Raw genomic sequence first — 23,969 nt, forward strand, 5'->3', positions numbered from 1 at the left:
CTATGTAAGAAACTGCTGTGGTTGCTACTGGTATGCTATGTGATTGCAAATGGGAGAGGATATGGTCCACACAATTGTGAATGGAAGGGGACAAGATCCAGAAATTAATTATCTCTCAAGATATGGGTCACATTATGAAAATGAATCCTTGCTAGAGCTAGTTGTGAGGAGCAATAGCCACCCTTTGGGAGCCACATCCTGTAGTTACAAGGCCTGGTCTACACTACACAGTTAGGTCAATGTAAGGCAGCTTATGTCGACCTATGTCAGTGTACACGCTACAGCCTTGCTCCCGCCGATGTAAGTGCCCTACTACACCGACATAACTCCACCTCTATGAAAGGCGTAGGGCTTATGTTGCTGTAGTTAGGATGACGCAGCATCCATGTCTCTGCAGAGCCATGAAATTAACAAGGAAGTCCTCCCTGCTCCCAGCTGGGGTACTTCCCATTACCCTAACTCCCCTCAGAGCCAGACTGCCCCTGGCTTCCAGCCAGGCTGCTGCCCAGGCTCCCAGCTCAACTGCCCCCAGGGTCCTGGCTTCCCACTCCCAGCCGGGCTGCTGCCCAGGCTGCCCACTTTCAGATGGACTGTGCCTGCCTGGCTCCGCACTGGGAGACCAGCTGCACTGAGGTTCATGCTCCCTGCTGAGAATCAGGGCAGCTGGCTCACTCCTGGTAGGTAGTGCAGAGTTCAGAGCCTGGGTGGCTGCCCTGCTCTTGGTGAGGAGCAGGGAGCTCAGAGCTGGGGGGCAGCCCTGATCCCAGAAGAGAGCTGGGAGCCTGGGGGGCAGTTGTGCTCCCCGAGTGGTACAGGGAGCCAGGAAACCAGGCAGAGCCAGGCTCCTAGCGGGGAGCTACATGGAACTGAGAGCCTAGGGTCTCACCTCCCCCCCGCCCCACCAGCTCTCTTAAGTTGGTGGAAGCGTTCCTGGTGAGGATGTGCACCACCAACAGAAGGAGAGCAATGTGGACATGAACCACTGCAGTAATTACAGTCTGTAAGTCGACCTACCTCTAGTATTGTAGACATATCCTAGGTAAGACACGTTTTGATCACAAATGTAGTTTGAAATAATGGCAGGCACTGAAGAATACAATTCCCCTTAAGCCTTAGAAGAAGGGCTACAAGTAAAGAGTATTATTTAATTCTAATACTACTAGCAAGTTGTTTACTGTGATTTTTCTTTGTATTTGGATTAGGAGATCATTCAAACAAATTAATTTGTTTTTCAGTTTATAGAAAGTTCTGTCTTCGTATTGTGCCGATTACAATATTTGCTTGGAAAAGGCTACCACTTTCTGGTAGTTCCAATGTAGTACTGAGTTTTGTACTGGTAGATGTTTGCAGACAATTTAATCTCCCTGGTCCTTTCAAACAGAAACAAAGGATTTGCTAAGGGAAAACTTCCACACAGCATGTGAAATTTTTCATTTCACAACTATACTAGCTACATTTATCACCCAGTTACAAATTTTCAAAGCTAGGCTTCATTAGAACATGTAGCCCTGTTGCCTGGACATCAGAGCAATCATCTTTAAATAAAGGGAGGAAAACTTGTCCAAATGTGCCAACATTTGTAAATGATAGGGTATACAAACTGGAAATATACTGGACTAGAAAAGTTTTAGGAGCCACATAGTGAAAACAGCTGTTTTGCTAAACATTAAATGCATTTTAAAAATAAGAAACCTTACCACCTAGAGGCAGTTAGCATATATGCTTTGCCTGATTCATGGTTTAATAACAGACACCATGAACCAAAACCTTTGTGCCCCTGCATTTCCAAATTATACTATAGATATGTAGCACGTGTATTGATGATGCAGAAGGAAGAGACTGTTGGGTAGGAAAGGGAAGTAAAGAATAGTTTAAATGGGGCAATTGGCATTTTTGTGTTTCGTGTCAGTTTCACACAGGTCCTTGCCAATTTTCATTAAGGAATTGTACAGAATAGACAAGGGGATCCTGATAGAAGCTGGGTCTGGTACAGTAACTGATGAACTGACAGCTGGTAAGAGAAGACCCAGACATGAAAACAACAGTAAAATAATGTGGCATTCAGTGCACAGCATGTGTCACAAAATGGGTGCAATTTTTTGGACTTCTCTTTAAGGTTAGATACGAACCTTAGGGGATAAGTCTAGACTAGAACAAACATTTTTTTTAAAAGCACCATCTTATTTCAGTGTAGATCAACCCAAAAAGGTGTATACGTTACAGTGATTAACAGGCAGACTGAAAAATACTGTTGTACTCCCTGAACTGTGTTGCACTTTAGCAGTCAGCTTAAAAACAGCCCTAATTCTGATTTTCTGAGATAAAATGTATGACACTGCTTTCTGTGATGGAAAGTGGTAAAACAGCAGTGCTGTATCTAGACTTCGGTGGCAACATTGAGTACCTGGATGATTTTTATTATAGCATGCTAGTGAAAGTGAACAAACAGGACATAAGATAAACTGAATATGCATCAATATACATAAAGATAACTGGATTTGACCTCCTTAAAGAAAGCAGCATAGGTCTCTTCAGCTCATCTCTCTTCTAGATCTAGCTGCAATCATTGCCAGGGCCTTGTATATATGGGCACTAGCACACCCTAATTGTCATAACTCTTCCTGTACATGGGATTTTATAAATAGATTGTCAGTCTTTTCTTATTTCTTTCCCAATCTCAGAGGTAACCCAGATAAAAGGAGCTCCCAGACACAAGGTAACTTAAAAAAAAAAAGAGAAAGAAAGAAAGAATAGTGGAAGGGAAGGAACAGCAAGTGCCGGACAGTGTGCACCCCTTCTCAAAACTGCTCATTCTCTAAACAAGAAAAAAAATTAGAGTAAGAAAAGGAAAAGAAACCAAACCAGTTGCATTTTAGAAATGTATAGACTGGGAAGGGGAGGTGAAGGATTTATCCTTTAAATGCATTTAAGAGTGGCCCTATAAAGCAGCTGTGTTCTGCCCTTGCAAGGGGATAGATTAAATGTTTTAATAGCCCTTTCATGTCTACCACTACGAACCAAAAGCACACTCCTATTATGCAGCTACTGTACACAGTGACATGTTGACATAACAGTGAAGCATTAGTCATACTAACCACAAACAAGTCATTTTATTAACTCTGTTGTCAGTAAAAGCAGTACTGGTATGTAGTCTCCAAAGAGCATTACAGAACAAGGAAAGATCACATGAGGTCACAAAACCCTGTCCCCTTTAGAAAAAAGAAAAGGAGTACTTGTGGCATCTTACAGACTAACAAATTTATTTGAGCATAACCTTTCGTGAGCTACAGCTCACTTCATCGGATGCATGCAGTGGAAAATACACAGAGAACATGAAACAATGGGTGTTACCATACACACTGTAATGAGAGTGATCAGGTAAGGTGAGCTATTATCAGCAGGAGAGGAAAAAAACCTTTTGTAGTGATAAGCAAGGTGGGCCATTTCCAGCAGTTGACAAGAACATGTGAGGAACAGTAAGGGGGGAAAATAAACATGGGGAAATAGTTTTGTGTAATGACACATCCACTCCAGTATTTTTGTTGTGTCGTGTGTGGTTGCTGACAAGTTGGAGCAACCGCATTTGCTCCAACCCCTCAGACAGAGACAAACACCTACAAGATCTCGATCAAGCGTTCTTACAACTACAATACCCACCTGCTGAAGTGAAGAAACAGATAGACAGAGCCCAAAGAGTACCCAGAAGTGACCTACTACAGGACAGGCCCAACAGAGAAAATAACAGAACGCCACTAGCCATCACCTTCAGCCCCCAACTAAAACCTCTCCAATGCATCATCAAGGATCTACAACCTATCCTGAAGGACGACCCATCACTCTCACAGATCTTGGGAGACAGGCCAGTCCTTGCTTACAGACAGCCCTCTCAACCTGAAGCAAATACTCACCAGGAACCACACAACAAAAACACTAACCCAGGAACCTATCCTTGCAACAAAGCCCATTGCCAATTGTGTCCACAAATCTATTCGGGGACACCATCATAGGGCCTAATCACATCAGCTACACTATCAGAGGCTCGTTCACCTGCATATCTACCAATGTGATATATGCCATCATGTGCCAGCAATGCCCCTCTACCATGCACATTGGCCAAACTGGACAGTCTCTACATAAAAGAATAAAATGGACACAAATCAGACGTATAGAATTATAACATTCAAAAACCAGTCGGAGAACACTTCAACCTCTCTGGTCACTCGATTACAGACCTAAAAGTGGCAAGTCTTCAACAAAAAAACTTCAAAAACAGACTCCAATGAGAGACTGCTGAATTGGAATTAATTTGCAAACTGGACACCATTAACTTAGGCTTGAATAAAGACTGCGAGTGGATGTGTCATTACACAAAGTAAAACTATTTCCCCACGTTTATTTTCCCCCCTTACTGTTCCTCACACGTTCTTGTCAACTGCTGGAAATGGCCCACCTTGCTTATCACTACAAAAGGTTTTTTTCTCTCTCCTGCTGGTAATAGCTCACCTTACCTGATAACTCTCGTTACAGTGTGCATGGTAACGCCCATTGTTTCATGTTCTCTGTGTATATAAAATCTGTCCACTGTATTTTCCACTGCATGCATCTGATGAAGTGAGCTGTAGCTCACGAAAGGCTATGCTTCAATAAATTTGTTAGTCTCTAAGGTGCCACAAGTACTCCTTTTCTTTTTGCAGATACAGACTAACACAGCTGCTACTCTGAAACCTGTGCCCTTTAGGTTTATCCCAGCTTTCTCTATTTTATCACCATGTGCCTCAATCCCCTCTCTCATGATTAAAATGTCTGTCAACCTCATGTATACTACTCCACTTAATAGCTTGATTTAGCAACTTATTCCATGTCTATTATTCTGAGTGAAATAGTCCTGCATGAATTCCCTGTTCACTTTTAATTTGTGAAATTTTAAAAGCCTGTGCATTCTGGGTTTTGATCTCAGGAGAGTGAACAGCTTTTCGACTATGTAAATGTGAATACTTATGAGGTCACCTTAAGAATACGCTGAACTTCTGTACAGTAATTACTTAAACAAATAAAGCCATTTAGTATGACAAGCTTGAAGAGGCTTCTAATAACATCTTTTCATTTACGCACAGTCCACAGCATAGTTTTCTTGCGAGGAATCTTGGTTGAAATGTCACACTGCCTTTGCACAGGTCAATAAAAAGATCACCTACATGTGCACTGAGTAACAGATTTCATTTAAGGTCATGACATTAATCTGACCTTCAACATCTAAAGGTTACAATCATAGCCAATGTGTCTCACACCACAGAACTACTTGATAGTAAAATATATGAGTTCATTAATTCTACAGTATTAAATATAGCCTGCTGAAAGCCGTACTGATTTTTATTAGTAATTCATTCCCGAAAGCGTTCTTGATGCAGATTAACTTTATCTGCAAAACTACATTACATATATTTGTTTCATCTGCACTGCAATAGGCAGTGCAAGCACTTTAGTAAATGAAAGGTCGTTCCGTTCTACTACAGCTTAGAGTCCAGTGAAATAATATATACTTTTTCATCTTATTTTTAGGGAATTTCTTATTTCATTTTATTAATTCTGACCATGTTGGGATGTAGGAGAAGGTGGATCAGGTTCTGCCCCTAAGGGGCAGGAAGACCCACGAGGGTGAGCTGCAGATGGAACACACCCTGCACTCATCCCACAGAGGTGACTCCCATGGCTCCTGTCCTATGGGGCTGAGGCCGGCTCTCTGCTCCAATTTTTGCCTCGGTTTGGCCCAGATACCCCCCCTCCCATCACATACTAGGTGCTGTACAAACACAGAACAAAAAGACAGGCCCTGCCCAAAAGTGCTTACAATCTAAGTACAAGATAAGAGATGGCTACAGAGACAGGGGAGTACAAGGAAACAATGAGACAATATTGTCTAAATACACACACGTTGGGAAAGGGGAACAGCACGTAAGGAGAGTGAACAACGTGATTGCAGCAAATGCCATGTAAGTTCCAAAATTTTTTGAGGTATATGTGCACACCTCCTGGGTCCCAGTGCCCCCAGAGTGGGGGCCCTCCCCTACATAGTTCTAGGTCCAGAGAGGTGCACTGGGACCGAAGCCCATTTTAAATTGTTACCAACAGGTCCTGCATTTGGGGCCTGATTCAATACCCAGTGAAGTCCATTGGAGCCTCTCTTTGGACTTCAGTGAGTTTTTCCATAGAGATTAAGGCCATAAGGGACCATTACACAGGCCCACCAACAGCAATTCTGGGCCCGAGGGCAGAACAGTCAATGGACCACCACGCCCATGTGGATGTGGTCTGCCTGACATTTGAGCAGTGCTGCATCATTTCCAGTTTTTCAACATCTTCTCTAAAATTTAGATACCAGAATTATATGCAGTATTCCACTATCGGTATCACCAATGCCATATATAGAGGTGAAATCACCTCCATGCTCTTACTTACTACATCCTCTATATCCAAGGAATGTAATAGCTCTTTTTGTCACAGCATCACACTAGCAGCTAATATTGAGTTGTTTGTCCACTATGACACGTAAATCCTTTTCAGAGAGACTGCTTTCCAGGATATCGTCTCCCATTCTGTACATGCGGCCTGCATTCTTTGTTTCTATATATCTACTTTTGCATTTGGCTGTATTAAAACACATTTTGCTTGAATCAGCCCAGGTTACTAAGTGATCCAAATCACTCTGTATGACAGCCTTGTCCTTATTAGTTACCACTCTGCCAATCTTTGTCTCATTCACAAATTTTATCAGCAGTGATTTTATATTTTCTTCCAGATCATTGATGAAAATGTTGAATAGCATCAGGCCTAATACCAATCCTTGCGGAACAGACTATGAACATCCCCATTCAATGACGATTCCTCATTGACAAATACTTTGAGATCTGTCAGTTCTCAAGCCATTTAATACACTCTATTGTATACTGCTAAATTTTTAATCAGAATGCCATGTGGTACAGAAAATAGCCTTACAAAAGCCTAAGTATATTACATCTATGGAGTTACTTTTATCTACCAAATTTATTACCTCATCAAGAATGAAATTAGGTTTGACAAGATCAACTTTCCATCAAACCATGTCTACTGGCATTAATTATATTCTTATCCTTTATCAACTGAAGCCAGTATCAACTTTTACATTATTTTGCCCAGGGTGGCAACACTGGCATTATTTTGCCTTCTTAAAATGGTTTTGAATTAGGCTCTAAAAACACAGATACACTACCACATAGTTCTTGAAAACCCTGTTAAATACGGCAACAAGCAGGTCTCTGAAGCACTCATTTTACCTTTTGCAGCTTTCATACAATATCAGGGTTGGAAGGGACCACAGGAGGTCATCTAGTCAACCCCCTGCTCAAAGCAGAACCAATCCCCAACTAAATCATCCCAGCCAGGGCTTTGTCAAGCCTGACCTTAAAAACCTCTAAGGAAGGAGATTCCACCACCTCCCTAGGTAACCCATTCCAGTGTTTCACCACGCTTCCAATGAAAAAGTTTTTCCTAATATCCAACCTAAACCCCACCCCACTGCAACTTGAGACCATTACTCCTCGTTCTGTCATCTGCTACAACTGAGAACAGTGTAGATCCATCCTCTTTGGAACCCCCTTTCAGGTAGTTGAAAGCAGCTATCAAATCCCCCCTCATTCTTCTCTTCTGCAGACTAAACAATCCCAGTTCCCTCAGCCTCTCCCCATAAGTCATGTGTTCCAGTCCCCTAATCATTTTTGTTGCCCTCCGCCGGACATTTTCCAATTTTTCCACATCCTTCTTGTAGTGTGGGGCCCAAAACTGGACACAGTATTCCAGATGAGGCCTCACCAATATTGAATAGAGGGGAACGATCACGTTCCTCGATCTGCTGGCAATGCCCCTATACATCCCAAAATGCCATTGGCTTTCTTGGCAACAACGGCACACTATTGACTGTTGACTCATAACCAACTTCTCGTCCACTGTAACCCCTAGGTCCTTTTCTGCAGAACTGCTGCCGAGCCATTTGGTCCCTAGTCTGTAGCAGTGCATGGGATTGTTCCGTCCTAAGTGCAGGACTCTGCACTTGTCCTTTAATTCTCTACTCCTATATTTTACATTAGTAAGGCTTTCAAATACAGCAGGTGCCACAAGAGTTAGTCAATAAATGGAAGCAGCAGATAATTCCAGATAATAAAGAAGGAAGTAACTCTTCAACACCTCAAAAAACGTTTTGGTTCTGTTGCCTACACTGAAGAATTTTAGGCCACACGAGTTAGATATTTCTTTGGAGTCACTTGTTCAGAATAAAGTTCTTATTCTTTTGGGGGGGGGGAGAATGGAACCCCTATTCCCTCCCCCATAAAAGGATAGGAGAGCTGAAGTTTACTCTACACGGGAAAGTTACATTTATAACTGGCAAAATGCTACCTTAATTGTCTTTTTTAAATGGCACTGCCAGTACAGCTCCCACTACCCCTAAAGTTCACAGTGAGGATGTTTAACTCCACAGTGGGAGGTCTAGGATTAGCCAGAGACTCAAAGTGAGGCAATTTAAAGGTCAATTTAATTAGCTCATTCTAATCTTTAATCTTTTATACATCTCATGTAAATGTCATTGTTTAATAATTGCTACTTCCGTAACAGACTCAAGATTATGTATCTCAACACTTAAATGTTTAAAGCTACATTCTGGATACAGTACAAATACTTTATTAATTTCCTCTAAAAGTCAAAAATTATCACAGAAAAGCAGCTTTTTCTACGAAGAGAAAAGGTCACAAAATTCTAGTTTGTAGTGATAAAACACGGAGAGATTTAGAAAAATAGTAAGACATTAATCTTTCAAACAGAATTGACTGAATGGCACTGTACTCACTAGGATCTAAATCTCACTTTCAGTGGAATTTCACACGAGGTCTGGCAAGAAGTAAGTGTACTGAGAAGAAATGCTCGTCTCTATAGTTTAATCTCATTCAAGCACACGTTATGCTAAACTGAATAAACAGGAAAACTAACTTTACAAGATATTCTGTGATATGCAGCTATGTATCTGAAATAAAAATCAAGGCATAAGAGTTTGTATATTGTTTTTGGAGTCCATATGGGTCAGCTTTGCTCAGGAAATGTACCTGCAATTACCCACTGTTGTACTCAAAACATGACGACTAAAACTGAAGCTCACTGTGTCAGCCTAGTGATTTAACAGCATTATAGTTCATGGGCATGAGGAGAATCAGGCATGGGTTCTGAGATCAGTCCTTTGCTCCCTATCAGTCAGACCTGGGAATGCTGCAGGATCAGTGTGTGCAAGACTGGCCCCATTTAAGTCAATAGGATTTTTGCCATTGACTTTAGTGGAGCCAGAATTTTACCCAATGTGTTTATCTTATAAGTAAACTTCCTATCTCCTTTGGCAGATGTCTTCAGCACTCATTGCCTATGAAGATGACAAAATGAAGCTCACTGTAATGGCGAGAGAAGGATGGAAATGAAGGAGGAAAATGGGAGAAAGTTCAGTGATTTAGAGGATGGCACTGACAATAAATTACATTATTAGATGTAGGTTCGGTAATTCAGAGGTGGAATTCCTTTTCAATTCAGCGAGGCTCAGAGGGTACTGAGCTGCTGAAAGAGCAGGTCTATTATGCATGAGCTAGGAATAGTGACTAAATAGTCTATCGTCTGTTGCAGCTTGTATTGGAGACCGAGCACTGAAAGCCATCATAGGGTGCTCTCTGAGCAAAGATGCAGGCTGCCTGCTTGCTTCTGCTCCAGATCTTCCTTTGCTGTGAAGCCTAGACTCTGGCTTCTCACCCCAGTTCATCCCTGACTCCGCTATTTGTCTCCTGTCTGCATCCTGGTGCCCGACCCTGACTTCCTGGTATCCTGACCTGGCTCGACCCTGATCCCACTGTGTGTCTCCTGACCGTAACTTGGTAATCAACTGGTACACAAAGGCCACAACAACCATATTTGTCAAGTGTCATCTCACTTCACGCTCTGTAGTTATTGTTCTCATTCTGGTATTAGTGAAATAAGGATGAAGTCTGAGGGCAAAGGAGGAGACGGCGACAAGCTCAACCTCTATCTTCCTCCAGAATAACACTAATATCGCTGGACTGCCAGACCCACTGATGATGTCGGGAACACAGCACCACCACTCTGAAATTAAACACTGTGCTGTGGTCCAGAGTTGAGTACTTCCTACTCTACTACAGGAGGCTCTTGGAGTACAGCCGCACTGCCTCAGAGGGAACAGACAATGAGGACAGTACTTGAACTGACAGTTGCAAAGGGGACAAGAGAAGAAAAACAGGAGAATCCATTTGTGGTGCTGACGGAGAGAGAGGAGAAGTGAAAGCCAATTATTAAGATTCAGAGAAAATCACATTCCTTTATTGCTCATATTTCTCCATTATCCCGACGAGTTAGGAATAAGTACTTCAGATGCTCATTTTCAGAGATATGGCAGCACCAGCTGAAATTAAACCATTATTTAAGCTTCCAAATAGGAAAAAAAAATCAGCCACTAAAGCATAAATTGTAATCTGAAGTAGCAGGAGGCAGAGTTAGTCAAAAAGGAGAGGAGCAGGGCATAATTATATTTATACATTTAAAGTTATGTTGAAAATTTCTAATAAAATATATCTCAATAGTTATCTTAACTGAGCCAAAAAGCTACACAGTAATTACATACCAACATAATTCAAGTTTCTTATCCTAGGGTAGACAACTTCATTCATCATAACAGCTCCACATATTCATTATGCCTTTTTCTTAAGGTCTTGACAATTTCATCCAATATTTCATATTGTTTTTCCCCAAAGGTCAAGGAAGTATCAATCTGACAAGTTCACTCACACAGTGAGGAGGGTATCAAAAGGGTGTACCAATGATCCATGATACAAAGTGTGACTATGTAGAATGCAACTCCTAGAAACTTTCTCTGATACCTTAATTTGGATAAGTAATTCAAAAGACATATCTGAAGCAGCATTAAAGTCCTCACTTTCCGTATCCCCCCAACTGATGTGAGACTGTGCTCCAGAACAGTTGGACTTTTCTATATTCTGTTTTCCTTCCATTTAGTTTTAGTTCTCCTCTCTAGGCCTTTGTTTATAATAAATTAATAACTTTTTAAAAACTAGAACCATCAGTAGCTATGGAACTATGGGTTAAAATTTTGACTCATCAGAAAACGTGGAATTCATCTCTTCCATATTAAAATGTCTAAGTTGGAGAAACCTGTGAAAAAGATCTAGGGACATGATAGTTGGCTTTGGTTGCCTCAAGGAAAGAGGAGCCTGTTATACAGATCCTGAACTGTCATAATTCCAAGCTCATCCCACTGCCAAAAATAACTGCCTTCAGGATTTACACACACATGGGGATTGTGAACCAGGATCCACAGGGGAGAGACTCCCTGAGACTTTAAGGCTTTAAATTCAGATAGACTGGGTTGTGTGAATAGCACTGTATTTTATGAGGCTTCAATTCTTCCTTAGGGATCAAATCAAAAGATATGTCTCAGTGCCTATGGGTTAATCAGTTCACAAACTATTTTATGAAGTGGAGAATCCTTGTTCTCCTGAAGCCACATTGTCACAAGCATTATAATTTGGCCACAGTCAGCGTAAGAGATGGCACTTCCAAACCCCTCTTGTCATGAGGTACAAAATTTATTTTTAAGACTTACTCTCTTTCCTTATGAATAAATTCTATCTATCCTCTGGATATCAAGGATATCTGCAGAAGACTGAAAACAAAGACATTTGGGAAGAACATTCATTTTAATTACCCTGATATCTGATTAATGAAAGAGGTAAGTGGGACAATTTGTCTATATTAGTCCTATCTTGCTCTGTAATGGGGATGACATTGTTCAAAGTTAATTGGGATTCCTTTCTTGTGAATCATATTCCAAATATTTAAACTTATCTACTGTAAATTACTCATTATCTGTTCCATAATCCTCTCTCTCAATGAAAATACTAGACTTCTCCAAATTTATTCTCAGACCTGAATACAGGACACTCATTATAAGCAAAAATGCTCATTGGAGCACTTTGCTGAAGCATAAAGCAGAAAATCTGCAAAAAGATATTACATCCCTTTCTTTATCAAGTTGGAATTACCCTTTCAATGGGACATTTCACATTAAGTGAGCCAAGGAACAGAAGGGGTGAAACAGAATGACCCTGGAGTGTAGCCTTAAGAGAGAAAATGCCTCTAATACTAATGAACTAGTAGACGCTTGCTTGTCTTCATTGTACAATTTCCTCAGCTAGTGAACAGGACCACACCAACAAGATGAAACAGCCTTTTCAAATTCTCAGCCCTGGACAAATCCTGATAGGTCACAGTGGATTATTCCTGAAAGAAGTCTCTTAACCTACCAGGATTTTAGCTACTATTGGAAGCCATTATTTAGAATAGAAAACAGGTAATAAAATGACAAGGTGGAGATCTCTCTCAGGTTTAAAAACAAATTATATGGATCCCCTTAGGAAGTGAATCTTTCTCAAAGGCTTCACAATATGTTTCTGAAAGTAAAAGTGTCAGTTTGTGTTTTAAAAACAATTCAATCATGTCAGCTTAGGCCTGAGGCTTTTTCTCCTTCCATTGGGAATATGGTATCCCTGAACTCACTTTCTTTGGCTGGCCAAAGCCTCTTATTGCCTAGCTAATTAGGTGGGGACAATTTAATTAGTTAATATATATTTGAATTCCTAGCACTGCAATTGTTCAAGCTCACAGATCATTATAACAAACAATAATATTGCATACATCTTGGTGGGATCTGCGGTCAGTATTTTAAATTTGAAGTATTAGCTTAGCTACTTTATCTCTATTTATGAAACACTTTGGCCAGGACCAAACTTTATTTCTGTATTCATATACCTTCTACCTCATGATCCTTCCCAACCCTTCAGGTTAACATGAGATTTAATTCTGTCCTGGTTTTACAGAATTCTCTCATACTCTGCATTGACCCAATTTAGATTTAAAGTACAAAGAAGCTTCGCAAATATTTTTAAATTGGTTAGTCTCTAAGGTGCCACTAGTAGTACTCTTCTTTTTGCGAATACAGACTAACACAGCTGCTACTCTGAAAACTCAATAGTGATTCTCCTACAGAAAACTTAAATACCTCCTAGCATATGCCCCTGGTACAAATCTCCTAAGTAGTTTGCCTGCATGAAGATTTCACTATGCTTCTTTAATGATGTAAGGAAATTCTCCTTCTTTAAAAAAGTTGTACCCCACTGCAGAAAAGTTTGGGAAACATTTAGATTACCATCATTTATCATTTGTTTAGCACCAATTATGTGTTCAGTTCTGGACAGTACAATAAAAATTCTGCCCTGAAAAACCTAGGATCTGAAAAATCTCAATCGAAAATGATTTGAAATAATACTATAGTATACTGGACAGTTTATTGGAACTATTCACCCTGTACGTTTCCTTTTGGATTATCATAAGCAATTTATGTGCTGGAGAAAAAACCCAACAACCTATATTCTCTTACAGTGGGATCTTATATTAGGACACAACAGACACCAGACACCCATGACAGTAAGCTCTGAGGGGCAGGTACAGTCTCTTTGTTATGTGTTTGCAGAGCGAGTAGCACAACGGGTAGTCCATGACTGGTGCTCTTAGGTGCAAATAATACAAAAATAAGAATAAGTAAATAAGCCAGTCTCCTCTGCATTCAATTTGAGGGCGTTACCTTTCTTTGAAGTTCTATATATTTTATTATTGTGTCTTATACAATTAAAATCTCCAGTGTACAAATGATGATTCTGAAGAGTGGCTAAAGTGAAGATTTTCTATATAAAAATCACAATTCAGCATATAAATGCCAGCAAAGTCTTTTCTCAATACAAATGCCATAGGTTATAACCCTCAAACATCTACTATCAATTCTAGTTTGTTTTCACACACTGTGAGCAATACAGTAACTCCTCCCGAAGAAAGAGACATACAGGCGCCATCCAAGACTCTTTGAAGGAGGAAGTCTCATGGTCAAATAGATGAGTTTCCCAGAGGACAATAACCTTCTCTTGTTTAGTATATATTTTTTAACTCATCTGGGTTGAAGCATTAAAACCATCACATCCTCATTCTACTGCAACTGGCCCAGTGTTCCATATGATGTCCTGGTGTCCCGGGAAATTCCTGCAGCACACCTGAAATGTCCTGGGCTTTTATTTTATCAAAAATATTTTAACTGCCAACTGTTTGTTCAATATGAACGGTTATATTGAGTAAGCCCTTCTCTGCATTTACTAGGAACAAACAATCCAATGGAATGAATGTTCAGTGTGATAAACTGTGTTTGGAGTGGAGTGAAAAAAAAAAGTTGAGTAAGTGTATATACCATTAAAGCTCTTCTTTTGATCAAAGTGAATGTTAATGACACTTGTTCAGTGTTTCACTATAAATGCATTCAGAGCACTTAGAGAGAAGTTGGGCCAACAAAAGATATTACTTCACCCACCTTGTCTCTCAAATATCCTGGGACTGACATGGCTACAACACTGCATACACTAAGTAAAAGGAAAAAGGTCTTCCATTTCAAGTAATATGCTTGTCAGAAGCTGGCATACTGACGCCGGTTGCATTTTTTAAAAAGACTTTTGTACAACTATTTTGCAACTCTAAAAAATGTTGCCACAAAAGCATCCTGGTTTTCGATTTTGAAAATTTGGTCATTTTGCACCTTGTTAAATCTTTTGTTATCATTACATACATATTGCTATGACAACTTTGTCACCTTGAATACCCATAGATTTCATCTCAATTTTCCAAAGCATTTCAAACATTAGTCTATGCCATTTATTAAACTGTAACAACCATCCCACCTTTTTTTCCTGGCACACCAACCTCTCTCCATCTCTGCTGAAGAGCAAGGGGGAAAAAAAACCCAAATTCTCCAAAACCTTAATTTAAAGGGGCCAAATATCTTCCCAAATGGAGCCTGCATTAAGTCGTCCCCTATCTACTCTCCTATGATAGAAATGTCACACTTAGGAGTGGAATTTGCCGTTTTGGTCTCAAGTTTATTAGCAAGTGACTTGGAACTTAATGATCATGATGGTCAATTTACTTCCTCTTTCCATTAAGAATGATAGCTCATAACTTTGCATAACCATATAATAAATATGCCAAAAAACAATACTTGTGAAGCATTTAGGATTGTCACATACACAGTATACATGACAAAAAGCCATAACATCAAAGAAATAAATTCACACAGCTAACAGGACATACCTTCTTCTCCTTCATCCACTGGCACAAACCTTAACAATATTACTAAACTACTGTTCACCACCACAGACTGCATACCACAACCTCAGTCTGACCTCTTGCACACATGCCTTTAACAAACTATTCCCTCCCAACACTATGAGTTGTGGATGTTTGGTGTAGTAGTAGTTGTATTAGGAGGGGGTACTTTGGCAAAGGGAGTAATAGAAAGCTGGCAACCCAAGAGAGCAGAGTGAAGGCTGCAGTGCATAGTATGTGGTGCATGGGAGTTATGGTAATGTTACGGTGTGTGCATTTTCTCAGGTGGGAGGGAGAAAGGATGACGTTTCTAAGTAATATACAGCTTGACTGGCATTTGTGAACACACCTTCCCCTTCAATATCAATTGGAAATTGTCAAAAACATGGTGAATATATCCTCTCTTATAATCTATTTCCATTAAGGGTTTTCAATTTTTTTTTTTTAAACTTCCACATAGAAGTCAGAGGTTATGGGGCACAGTGGAAAAGCCATGTGGGACTGATTCTGTAGTAGGAGGAAGCTATTAAAACCAATTCCCAAAGCTATGAACATTTCCAGTGACTTCAATGTTGCTGCTTCCGCTGCACAAACAAGTAGTAAATGAAATGAACCTGTCTCAGGGTGAGCTTCTTTGTGGATGAGGGACAGGATAACCATATTTGAAAATGAAATGTGAGAAGGGCACAATCAGCAGAGAGAACTTTCCATCTTTAAAATTCTAAGAATGCAGTTATTTGATAATTTAATACAAACAAGTAGCACTATATGAATAATTCACAGTACATAACTTGACTCAGCCTTTCTGTTCAAGAATCCTCCAAAAGCATCTTATAATTTTATTGATTTTATTAATTGCTTGAAATTATACACCAAATACTTTCTAACGTTTCCTCTTCTATAGATTGCTGGCGATCAGTTAATTGCATGAGTTCAAAATACTAAATGCAGCATGTTCTGGTTAATTTGGACTGGACCCTAGGTTGCACATAGTAATGTTTCACCTGGGTCATGGAACAGAGGCTGTACGTTTTGTGATGGCTGATTATCTTTAGTAATGATCAAGACAAGGTCAGCTTTGCTCCAAAACTAGTGAACGAGGTGACTAAGTAGAATATCTCATTTCAAGCACATGATACAGGTGCTCCATGATCTACATCGACTGTCTACCGCCTTCAAGCGAGTTTAAGATGTAGCTTTTAACTTATAAAGTCTTAAATGGCCTGGGACCTGCCTAATTAACAAATCACCTCTGTCCTGTAGAATGTACATAGCTGTGGTCACTGGAGGTGTATGAGCTAGATTCCTTCCAATTTAAATGTGAGAGAGCTCCTGGCAGAGTATTTTCCATGCAAGTCCCTCAGCCACAGAATCCACTTTCCTCTTGGTCAAGAGGAACATCATTAGTCCATCTTCCCTGTTGAAGGAAAAGGCCCAGGTAGGGACCATGAAATTGTGGAGGTAAATGCATGGTTACGCAGGTAGAGTTGGAGAGAGGGCTTTGGATTCTTTGACCATGCGATGTTGTTCCAGGAAGAAGGATTGCTAGGAAGAGATGGAATCCACCTAACGAAGAGAGGGAAGAGCATCTTCACAGGGAGGCTTGCTAACCTAGAGAGGAGGGCTTTAAACTAGGTTTGCCGGGGGATGGTGACCTAAGCCTGGAGATAAATGGGGAACAGGATATTGGGAGGAAACACAAGGAGGAGGGTGCCACAGGGGAGGCCTCGAGTCATACTGAGAAAGTAGGGCAATCGGCTAGTTATTTCAGGTGCCTGTACACAAACGCAAGAAGCCTGTGAAAGAAGCAGGAAGAAATGGAAACCGTGGCAGAGTCAAGGAACTTTCATGTGACTGGAACAACAGAGACTTGGTGGGGTAACTCACATGACTGGAGAGCTGTCATGGATGGGTACAAACTGTTCAGGAAGGACAGGTCGGGGAGAAAAGGTGGATGAGTTGCACTGTATGTAAGGGTGCAGTATGATTGCTCAAAGCTACAATATGAAACTGGAGAAAAGCCTGTTGAGTGTCTTTGGGTTAAGTTTAGAGGCAAGAGCAACAAGGGTGATGTCAAAGTGGGTGTCTGCTATAGACCACCAGGCCAGGAAGATGAGGTAGACCAGGCTCTCTTTGGACAACTAACAGAAGTTTCCAGATCACAGGCCTTGGTTCTCATGGGGGATTTCAATCACCCTGACATCTGCTGGGAGAGCAATACAGCAGTGCACAGACAATCGAGGAAGCTTTTGGAGAGTGTTGGGGACAATTTCCTGGTGCAAGCGTTGGGGCCATGATCCTCTTGACCTGCTGCTCACAAACAGGGAAGAACTGGTAGGGGAAGTAGAAGTGGGTGGCAACCTGGGTAGCAGTGATCATGAGATGGTCGAGTTCAGGATCCTGACAAAAGGAAGAAAGGAGAGCAACAGAATATGGACCCTGGACTTTCAAAAAGCAGGCTGACTTCCTCAGGGAACTGATGGGCAGGATCCCATGGGAGGCTAATATGAGGGGGAAAGGAGTCCAGGAGAGCTGGCTGTATTTTAAAGAAGCCTTATTGAGGGTGCAGGAACAAACCATACCGATGTGCAGAAAGAATAGCAAATATGGCAGACAACCAGCTTGGCTTAACAGAGAAATCTTTGGTGAGCTTAAACACAAAAAGGAAGCTTACAAGAAGTGGAAACTTGGACAGATGACTAGGGAGGAGTATAAAAATATTGCTCAAGCATGCAAGGGTGTAATCAGGAAGGCCAAGGCAAAATTAGAGTCGCAGCTAGCAAGAGATGTGAAGGATAACAAGAAGGTTTCTACAGGTATGTTAGCAACAAGGTGGTCAGGGAAAGTGTGTAACCCTTACTGAATGGGGGAGGCAACCTAGTAACTGATGATGTGGAAAAAGCTGAAGTACTCAATGCTTTTTTTGCCTCAGTCTTCACAGACAAGGTCAGCTCCCAAACTGCTGCACTGGGCAGTATGGGGAGAAAGTAAGCAGCCCTCAGTGGTGAAAGAACAGGTTAAGGACCATTTAAAAAAGCTAGACATGCACAAGTCCATGGGTCCGGATCTAATGCATCCGAGGGTGCTGACGGAGTTGGCTGACTTGATTGCAGAGCTATTGGCCATTATCTTTGAAAACTTGTGGTAATCGGGGGAGATCCTGGACGATTGGAAAAAGGCAAATATAGTGCCCCTCTTTAAAAAAGGGAAGAAGAAGAATCCGGGGAACTACAGACCAGTCAGCCTCACCTCAGTTCTCGGAAAAATCACAGAGCAGGTCCTCAAGCACTTGGAGGAGAGGAAGGTGATCAGGAACAGTCAACATGGATTCACCAAGGGCAAGTCATGCATGACTAACCTGACTACCTTCTATGATGAGATAACTGGCTCTGTGAATATGGGGAAAGCGGTGGATATGATATATCTTTACTTTAGCAAAGCTTTTGATACAGTCTCCCAAAGTATTCTTGCCAGTAAGTTAAAAATGTATGGATTGGATGAATGGGCTATAAGGTGGATAGAAAGCTGGCTAGATCGTTGGGGTCAACAGGTAGTGATCAACTGCTTGATGTGTAGTTGGCACCCGGTATCAAGCGGGTCTGTCCCTGGGCCGGTTTTGTTCAATATCTTCATTAATGATCTGGATGATGGGATGGATTGCACCCTCAGCAAGTTTGTGGATGACACTAAGCTGCGGGGAGAGGTAGATAGGCTGGAGGGTAGGGATAGGGTCCAGAGTGACCTAGACATATTGGAAGATTGGGCCAAAAGAAATCTGATGAGGTTCAACAAGGACAAGTGCAGAATCCTGCACTTAGGACAGACGAATCCCATGCACTGCTACAGGCTGGGGACCTACTGGCTAAGCGGCAGTTCTGCAGAAAATGACCTGGGGATTATAGTGGATGAGAAGCTGGATATGAGTCAAACAGTGTGCTCTTTTTGCCAAGAAGGCAAACGGCATATTGGGCTGATTAGTAGGAGCACTGCCAGCAGATCAAGGGATGTGATTATTTGCCTCTATTCTGCACTGGTAGGGCAACATCTGGAGTACTGTGTCCAGTTTTGGGCCCCCCCACTACAGAAAGAATGTGGACAAAGGTGGAGAGAGTTCAATGGAGGTGGAGGGCAACGGAAATGATTAGGGGACTGGGGCACATGATTTATGAGAAGAGGCTGATGGAACTGGGCTTATTTAATCTGCAGAAGAGAAGAATGAGGGGAGATTTGATAGCAGCCTTCAACTACCTGAAGGGGTGTTCCAAAGAGGAGCTTGGTTGTTCTCAGTGGTGGCAGATGACAGAATAAGGAGCAATGGTCTCAAGTTGCTGTGGGGGAGGTCTAGGTTGGATATTAGGAAAAAACTATTTCACTAGGAGGGTGGTGAAGCACTGGAATGGGTTAAGTAGGGAGGTGGTGGAATCTCCATCCTTAGAGGTTTTTAAGGCCCTGATTCACAAAGCCCCGGCTGGGATGATTTAACTGGGGTTGGTCCTGCTTTGAGAAGGAGGTTGGACTAGATCAGGAGTTGGCAACCTTTCAGAATTGGTGTTCCGAGTCTTCATTTATTCACCCTAATTTAAGGTTTCGCATGCCAGTAATACACTTTAACATTTTTAGAAGGTCTCTTTCTATAAAAGTCTATAATATATACCTAAACTATTTTTGCATGTAAAGTAAATAAGGTTTTTAAAATGTTTAAGAAGCTTAATTTAATATTAAATTAAAATGCAGAGCCCCCCGGAACTGTCGTCAGGACCCGGGCAGTGTGAGTGCCACTGAAAATCAGCTCCCGAGCCGCCTTTGGCACGCGTGCCATACGTTGCCTACCCCTGGACTAGACGACCTCCTGAGGTCTCTTCCAACCCTAATCTTCTATGATTAGTCAAATTTGATCCAGAAACCTACAGGTGGAAGGATCTGTTAAAATTTTGAGGAAACATTCTGAACGTAAATGTTAACTCAAATATGTTATAGAATATCTTCCTCCTTTGGGAGCTGGTTGAAAAATGGGAAGTTTGTTTTGATTCTTTTAAAATCAGAATTCAGAAAAATTTGACAAGCTCTGGAGCAGATTGAGAAACAGGCTGAATTTTTTGAGAAAATGCTTGCAAAAACATTATCCCAATCTTCTCATTTAAATTTCAAGTTTCAACGAAAAGTTTTGCTTAAAAACAAATTCAGAAAGTGTCAATCAGTTCTGCTTTCTTAATTTCAATCAGCAATTCTAAAACAAGGTGCAGAAGTTTAGCAGGCCCCAAATAGATGGGAATGGCTTGTACCATCATTTCACCAGGCTACAAATCTAAGGTCCAGGTTTGGCGAGTGGAAATTCAGCAGGATACGTCAGAGTATGTCAGATGAGATAAAAATGCAGCTGAATGATGTTGGGGTGGTAACAGTGAAGGGGAGAAAAAAACGATAATTTCTATTGGAAGAGTGCAAAATAAGAGGACAGGACTGGAACACCATCAAGGAAGGTGAAAATATTGGGTTCACAATAAGTATTGGATAGAAAAAGGATAGAACCATTTGTAGTGTCATGGCAGAAGGAGGTGGGTAGCTGGAATAGCGTGTGGAGGAAACACAGCCATAAGTGATGATGAGGGGAATGGCAATAGATAAGAGTAAGGTTACGCTGGAACAGAATGCAGCTACTTTCTTTTCCTATAGTGGTACAGTACTCTGGCCATTCCTTTTTGTGAAGACAGAAAGCCAAGCAGCCAGAGTTATCAGAGAGAGCTTCTTCTAATGCTACCAGGCCCTGCAGTGTTCGCTTAGCTTGCCAAATCAGCTTTTTCTTCTGCTCCAATGCTCTGCATGTGTTTCTGTCCTCAGATCATGACAATTGAAAGATCAGAAAGAGTACTAGGGTGCTACTCTTTCTGGTTAGTAAAACAGGGGGTGAGAAGGAAAAAGAGACAGAAGTACTGACACACGCAGCGAGACTATGTTCAAGCAACACTTTTGTTACTGATGTGCCTTGCTAAAGTGGCTCAGTGTATACAGCATCTCCCATCGGTACTGTCCAGACATACCTCTTTCCTTTTACTGCAAGAGGCACTATACCCAGCCTCAACAACTTAACTGTGGCAGGTATGTGCACCACTAGGAAACAGAATAAGTAGAAAGAGTCATGGACCGTGAAACAAGCCATTCTCTGTGCTGCTGGGAGGGCTCCAGGCAGGGGCTCCAAGCTGTAAGTCCCAGTTGGGCTGGGGAGGGACAGGAATTGTTCTTCCCCTGCATGGCTGCTCGGGGGGGTGGGCAGGGAGGGCGGAAGAGACCAGACCCACCTGCGGGTACCTTTTGGATTGGGACCCCCACGGTTACAGCACGTGAAATTTCAGATGTAAGCATCTGAAAACGTGAAATTTCAGATGTAAGCATCTGAAAACCTGAAATTGACCAATTTTAAAACCCTCTGGCCATGAAATTAATCAAAATGGACTATGAATTTGATAGGGCCCTAGTGATGCAACAATAGGAGGAGAACACACAGACAAGTATTGAGGACACAGAGACAAGAAAAAGCTAAGGACAGAGATACTGAAAATTGCAAGAAATAAGAAAAAATAGGAAAGAGGCAGAAAACTCTCTTGCTGCCTCAACATAGTCTACATTAGATGAAGAGCCAGGAGGCATCTCCCTACTAGGGCTTCCTGGATCCCTTATTAAATGCCTAAGCAGACTCCAGTTTATAATTAAAAAACAACCCCCTCCGAAAACAAAAAACCCACCTTCATGTGGGTCTACAGCTCCTGCACAATCTCAACTACACCACTGACAATCTTAGAATCAGTATACTCCTGTCCTGTTCCTTCTTTATCATAACTAAGGGTGGGAGAAGCCCATTTTCTCACTGAATGAGCAGACAGACTCTCGAAGTATAAGCCAATGATGATTGTGGGCAGACTTCTACACAAACTGAGATTTTCCTGCTTATAGCCAGAGGAGCTATGAATAGTTCTTCACATGTATTTTGATAGTGAACCTACCTGAAAGTCCTGATCATCTATTCCAAATCTCTCTCTCAGATTGCGGAATACCATTGGACAATATTCCTTAAATTTGAAATGACTTGGCATGTTTTCTCTGAAATAGAATGAAAAACAGTGAAAATCACATGCATGTTCAATTAAATAACTCAGGACAATAACATCTTAAAAACTTTTGTACAAAATAGAGACAAAGCAGACTTAGAGTCATAGAATCATAGAATCATAGAATATAAGGGTTGGAAGGGACCCCAGAAGGTCATCTAGTCCAACCCCCTGCTCGAAGCAGGACCAATTCCCAGTTAAATCATCCCAGCCAGGGCTTTGTCAAGCCTGACCTTAAAAACCTCTAAGGAAGGAGATTCTACCACCTCCCAAGGTAACGCATTCCAGTGTTTCACCACCCTCTTAGTGAAAAAGTTTTTCCTAATATCCAATCTAAACCTCCCCCACTGCAGCTTGAGACCATTACTCCTCGTTCTGTCATCTGCTACCATTGAGAACAGTCTAGAGCCATCCTCTTTGGAACCCCCTTTCAGGTAGTTGAAAGCAGCTATCAAATCCCCCCTCATTCTTCTCTTCTGCAGGCTAAACAATCCCAGCTCCCTCAGCCTCTCCTCATAACTCATGTGTTCCAGACCCCTAATCATTTTTGTTGCCCTTCGCTGGACTCTCTCCAATTTATCCACATCCTTCTTGAAGTGTGGGGCCCAAAACTGGACACAGTACTCCAGATGAGGCCTCACCAATGTCGAATAGAGGGGAACGATCACGTCCCTTGATCTGCTCGCTATGCCCCTACTTATACATCCCAAAATGCCATTGGCCTTCTTGGCAACAAGGGCACACTGCTGACTCATATCCAGCTTCTCGTCCACTGTCACCCCTAGGTCCTTTTCCGCAGAACTGCTGCCTAGCCATTCGGTCCCTAGTCTGTAGCTGTGCATTGGGTTCTTCCGTCCTAAGTGCAGGACCCTGCACTTATCCTTATTGAACCTCATCAGATTTCTTTTGGCCCAATCCTCCAATTTGTCTAGGTCCTTCTGTATCCTATCCCTCCCCTCCAGCGTATCTACCACTCCTCCCAGTTTAGTATCATCCGCAAATTTGCTGAGAGTGCAATCCACACCATCCTCCAGATCATTTATGAAGATATTGAACAAAACCGGCCCCAGGACCGACCCTTGGGGCACTCCACTTGATACCGGCTGCCAACTAGACATGGAGCCATTGATAACTACCCGTTGAGCCCGACAATCTAGCCAGCTTTCTACCCACCTTATAGTCCATCTACACGTGACTTAAAGGCAAAGATGGTATGTTTAGTTTGTTTTAAAACTTGTTAAATTCAGGGGAACAAATCCTAAAGCAATTTCAATTTTTCTGGATGAAAAATGCAATGACATTTTAAAGTTACTAGTCCATCTACTCCAATCTCTATCATAGAATCATAGAATCATAGAATATAAGGGTTGGAAGGGACCCCAGAAGGTCATCTAGTCCAACCCCCTGCTCAAAGCAGGACCAATTCCCAGTTAAATCATCCCAGCCAGGGCTTTGTCAAGCCTGACCTTAAAAACCTCTAAGGAAGGAGATTCTACCACCTCCCTAGGTAACGCATTCCAGTGTTTCACCACCCTCATAGTGAAAAAGTTTTTCCTAATATCCAATCTAAACCTC

At 41.6% G+C, this 23,969-nt stretch overlaps 1 protein-coding gene across 4 annotated transcripts in view; it reads right to left on the minus strand.

Moving 5' to 3' along the window:
• The window catches only part of PIP4K2A (phosphatidylinositol-5-phosphate 4-kinase type 2 alpha), a 194,785-nt gene that overhangs the window by 67,132 nt on the left and 103,684 nt on the right, over nt 1-23,969 (minus strand). For all 4 annotated transcript variants that reach the window (XM_048837914.2, XM_048837915.2, XM_048837917.2 and 1 more), the window contains one exon: nt 22,290-22,386. In XM_048837914.2, coding sequence (XP_048693871.1) covers nt 22,290-22,386 — 97 coding nt within the window. The remainder of the gene's footprint in view (nt 1-22,289; nt 22,387-23,969) is intronic.

This window comes from Caretta caretta, chromosome 2, assembly GCF_965140235.1.
Source record: "Caretta caretta isolate rCarCar2 chromosome 2, rCarCar1.hap1, whole genome shotgun sequence".
NCBI classification, from domain to species: domain Eukaryota; kingdom Metazoa; phylum Chordata; order Testudines; family Cheloniidae; genus Caretta; species Caretta caretta.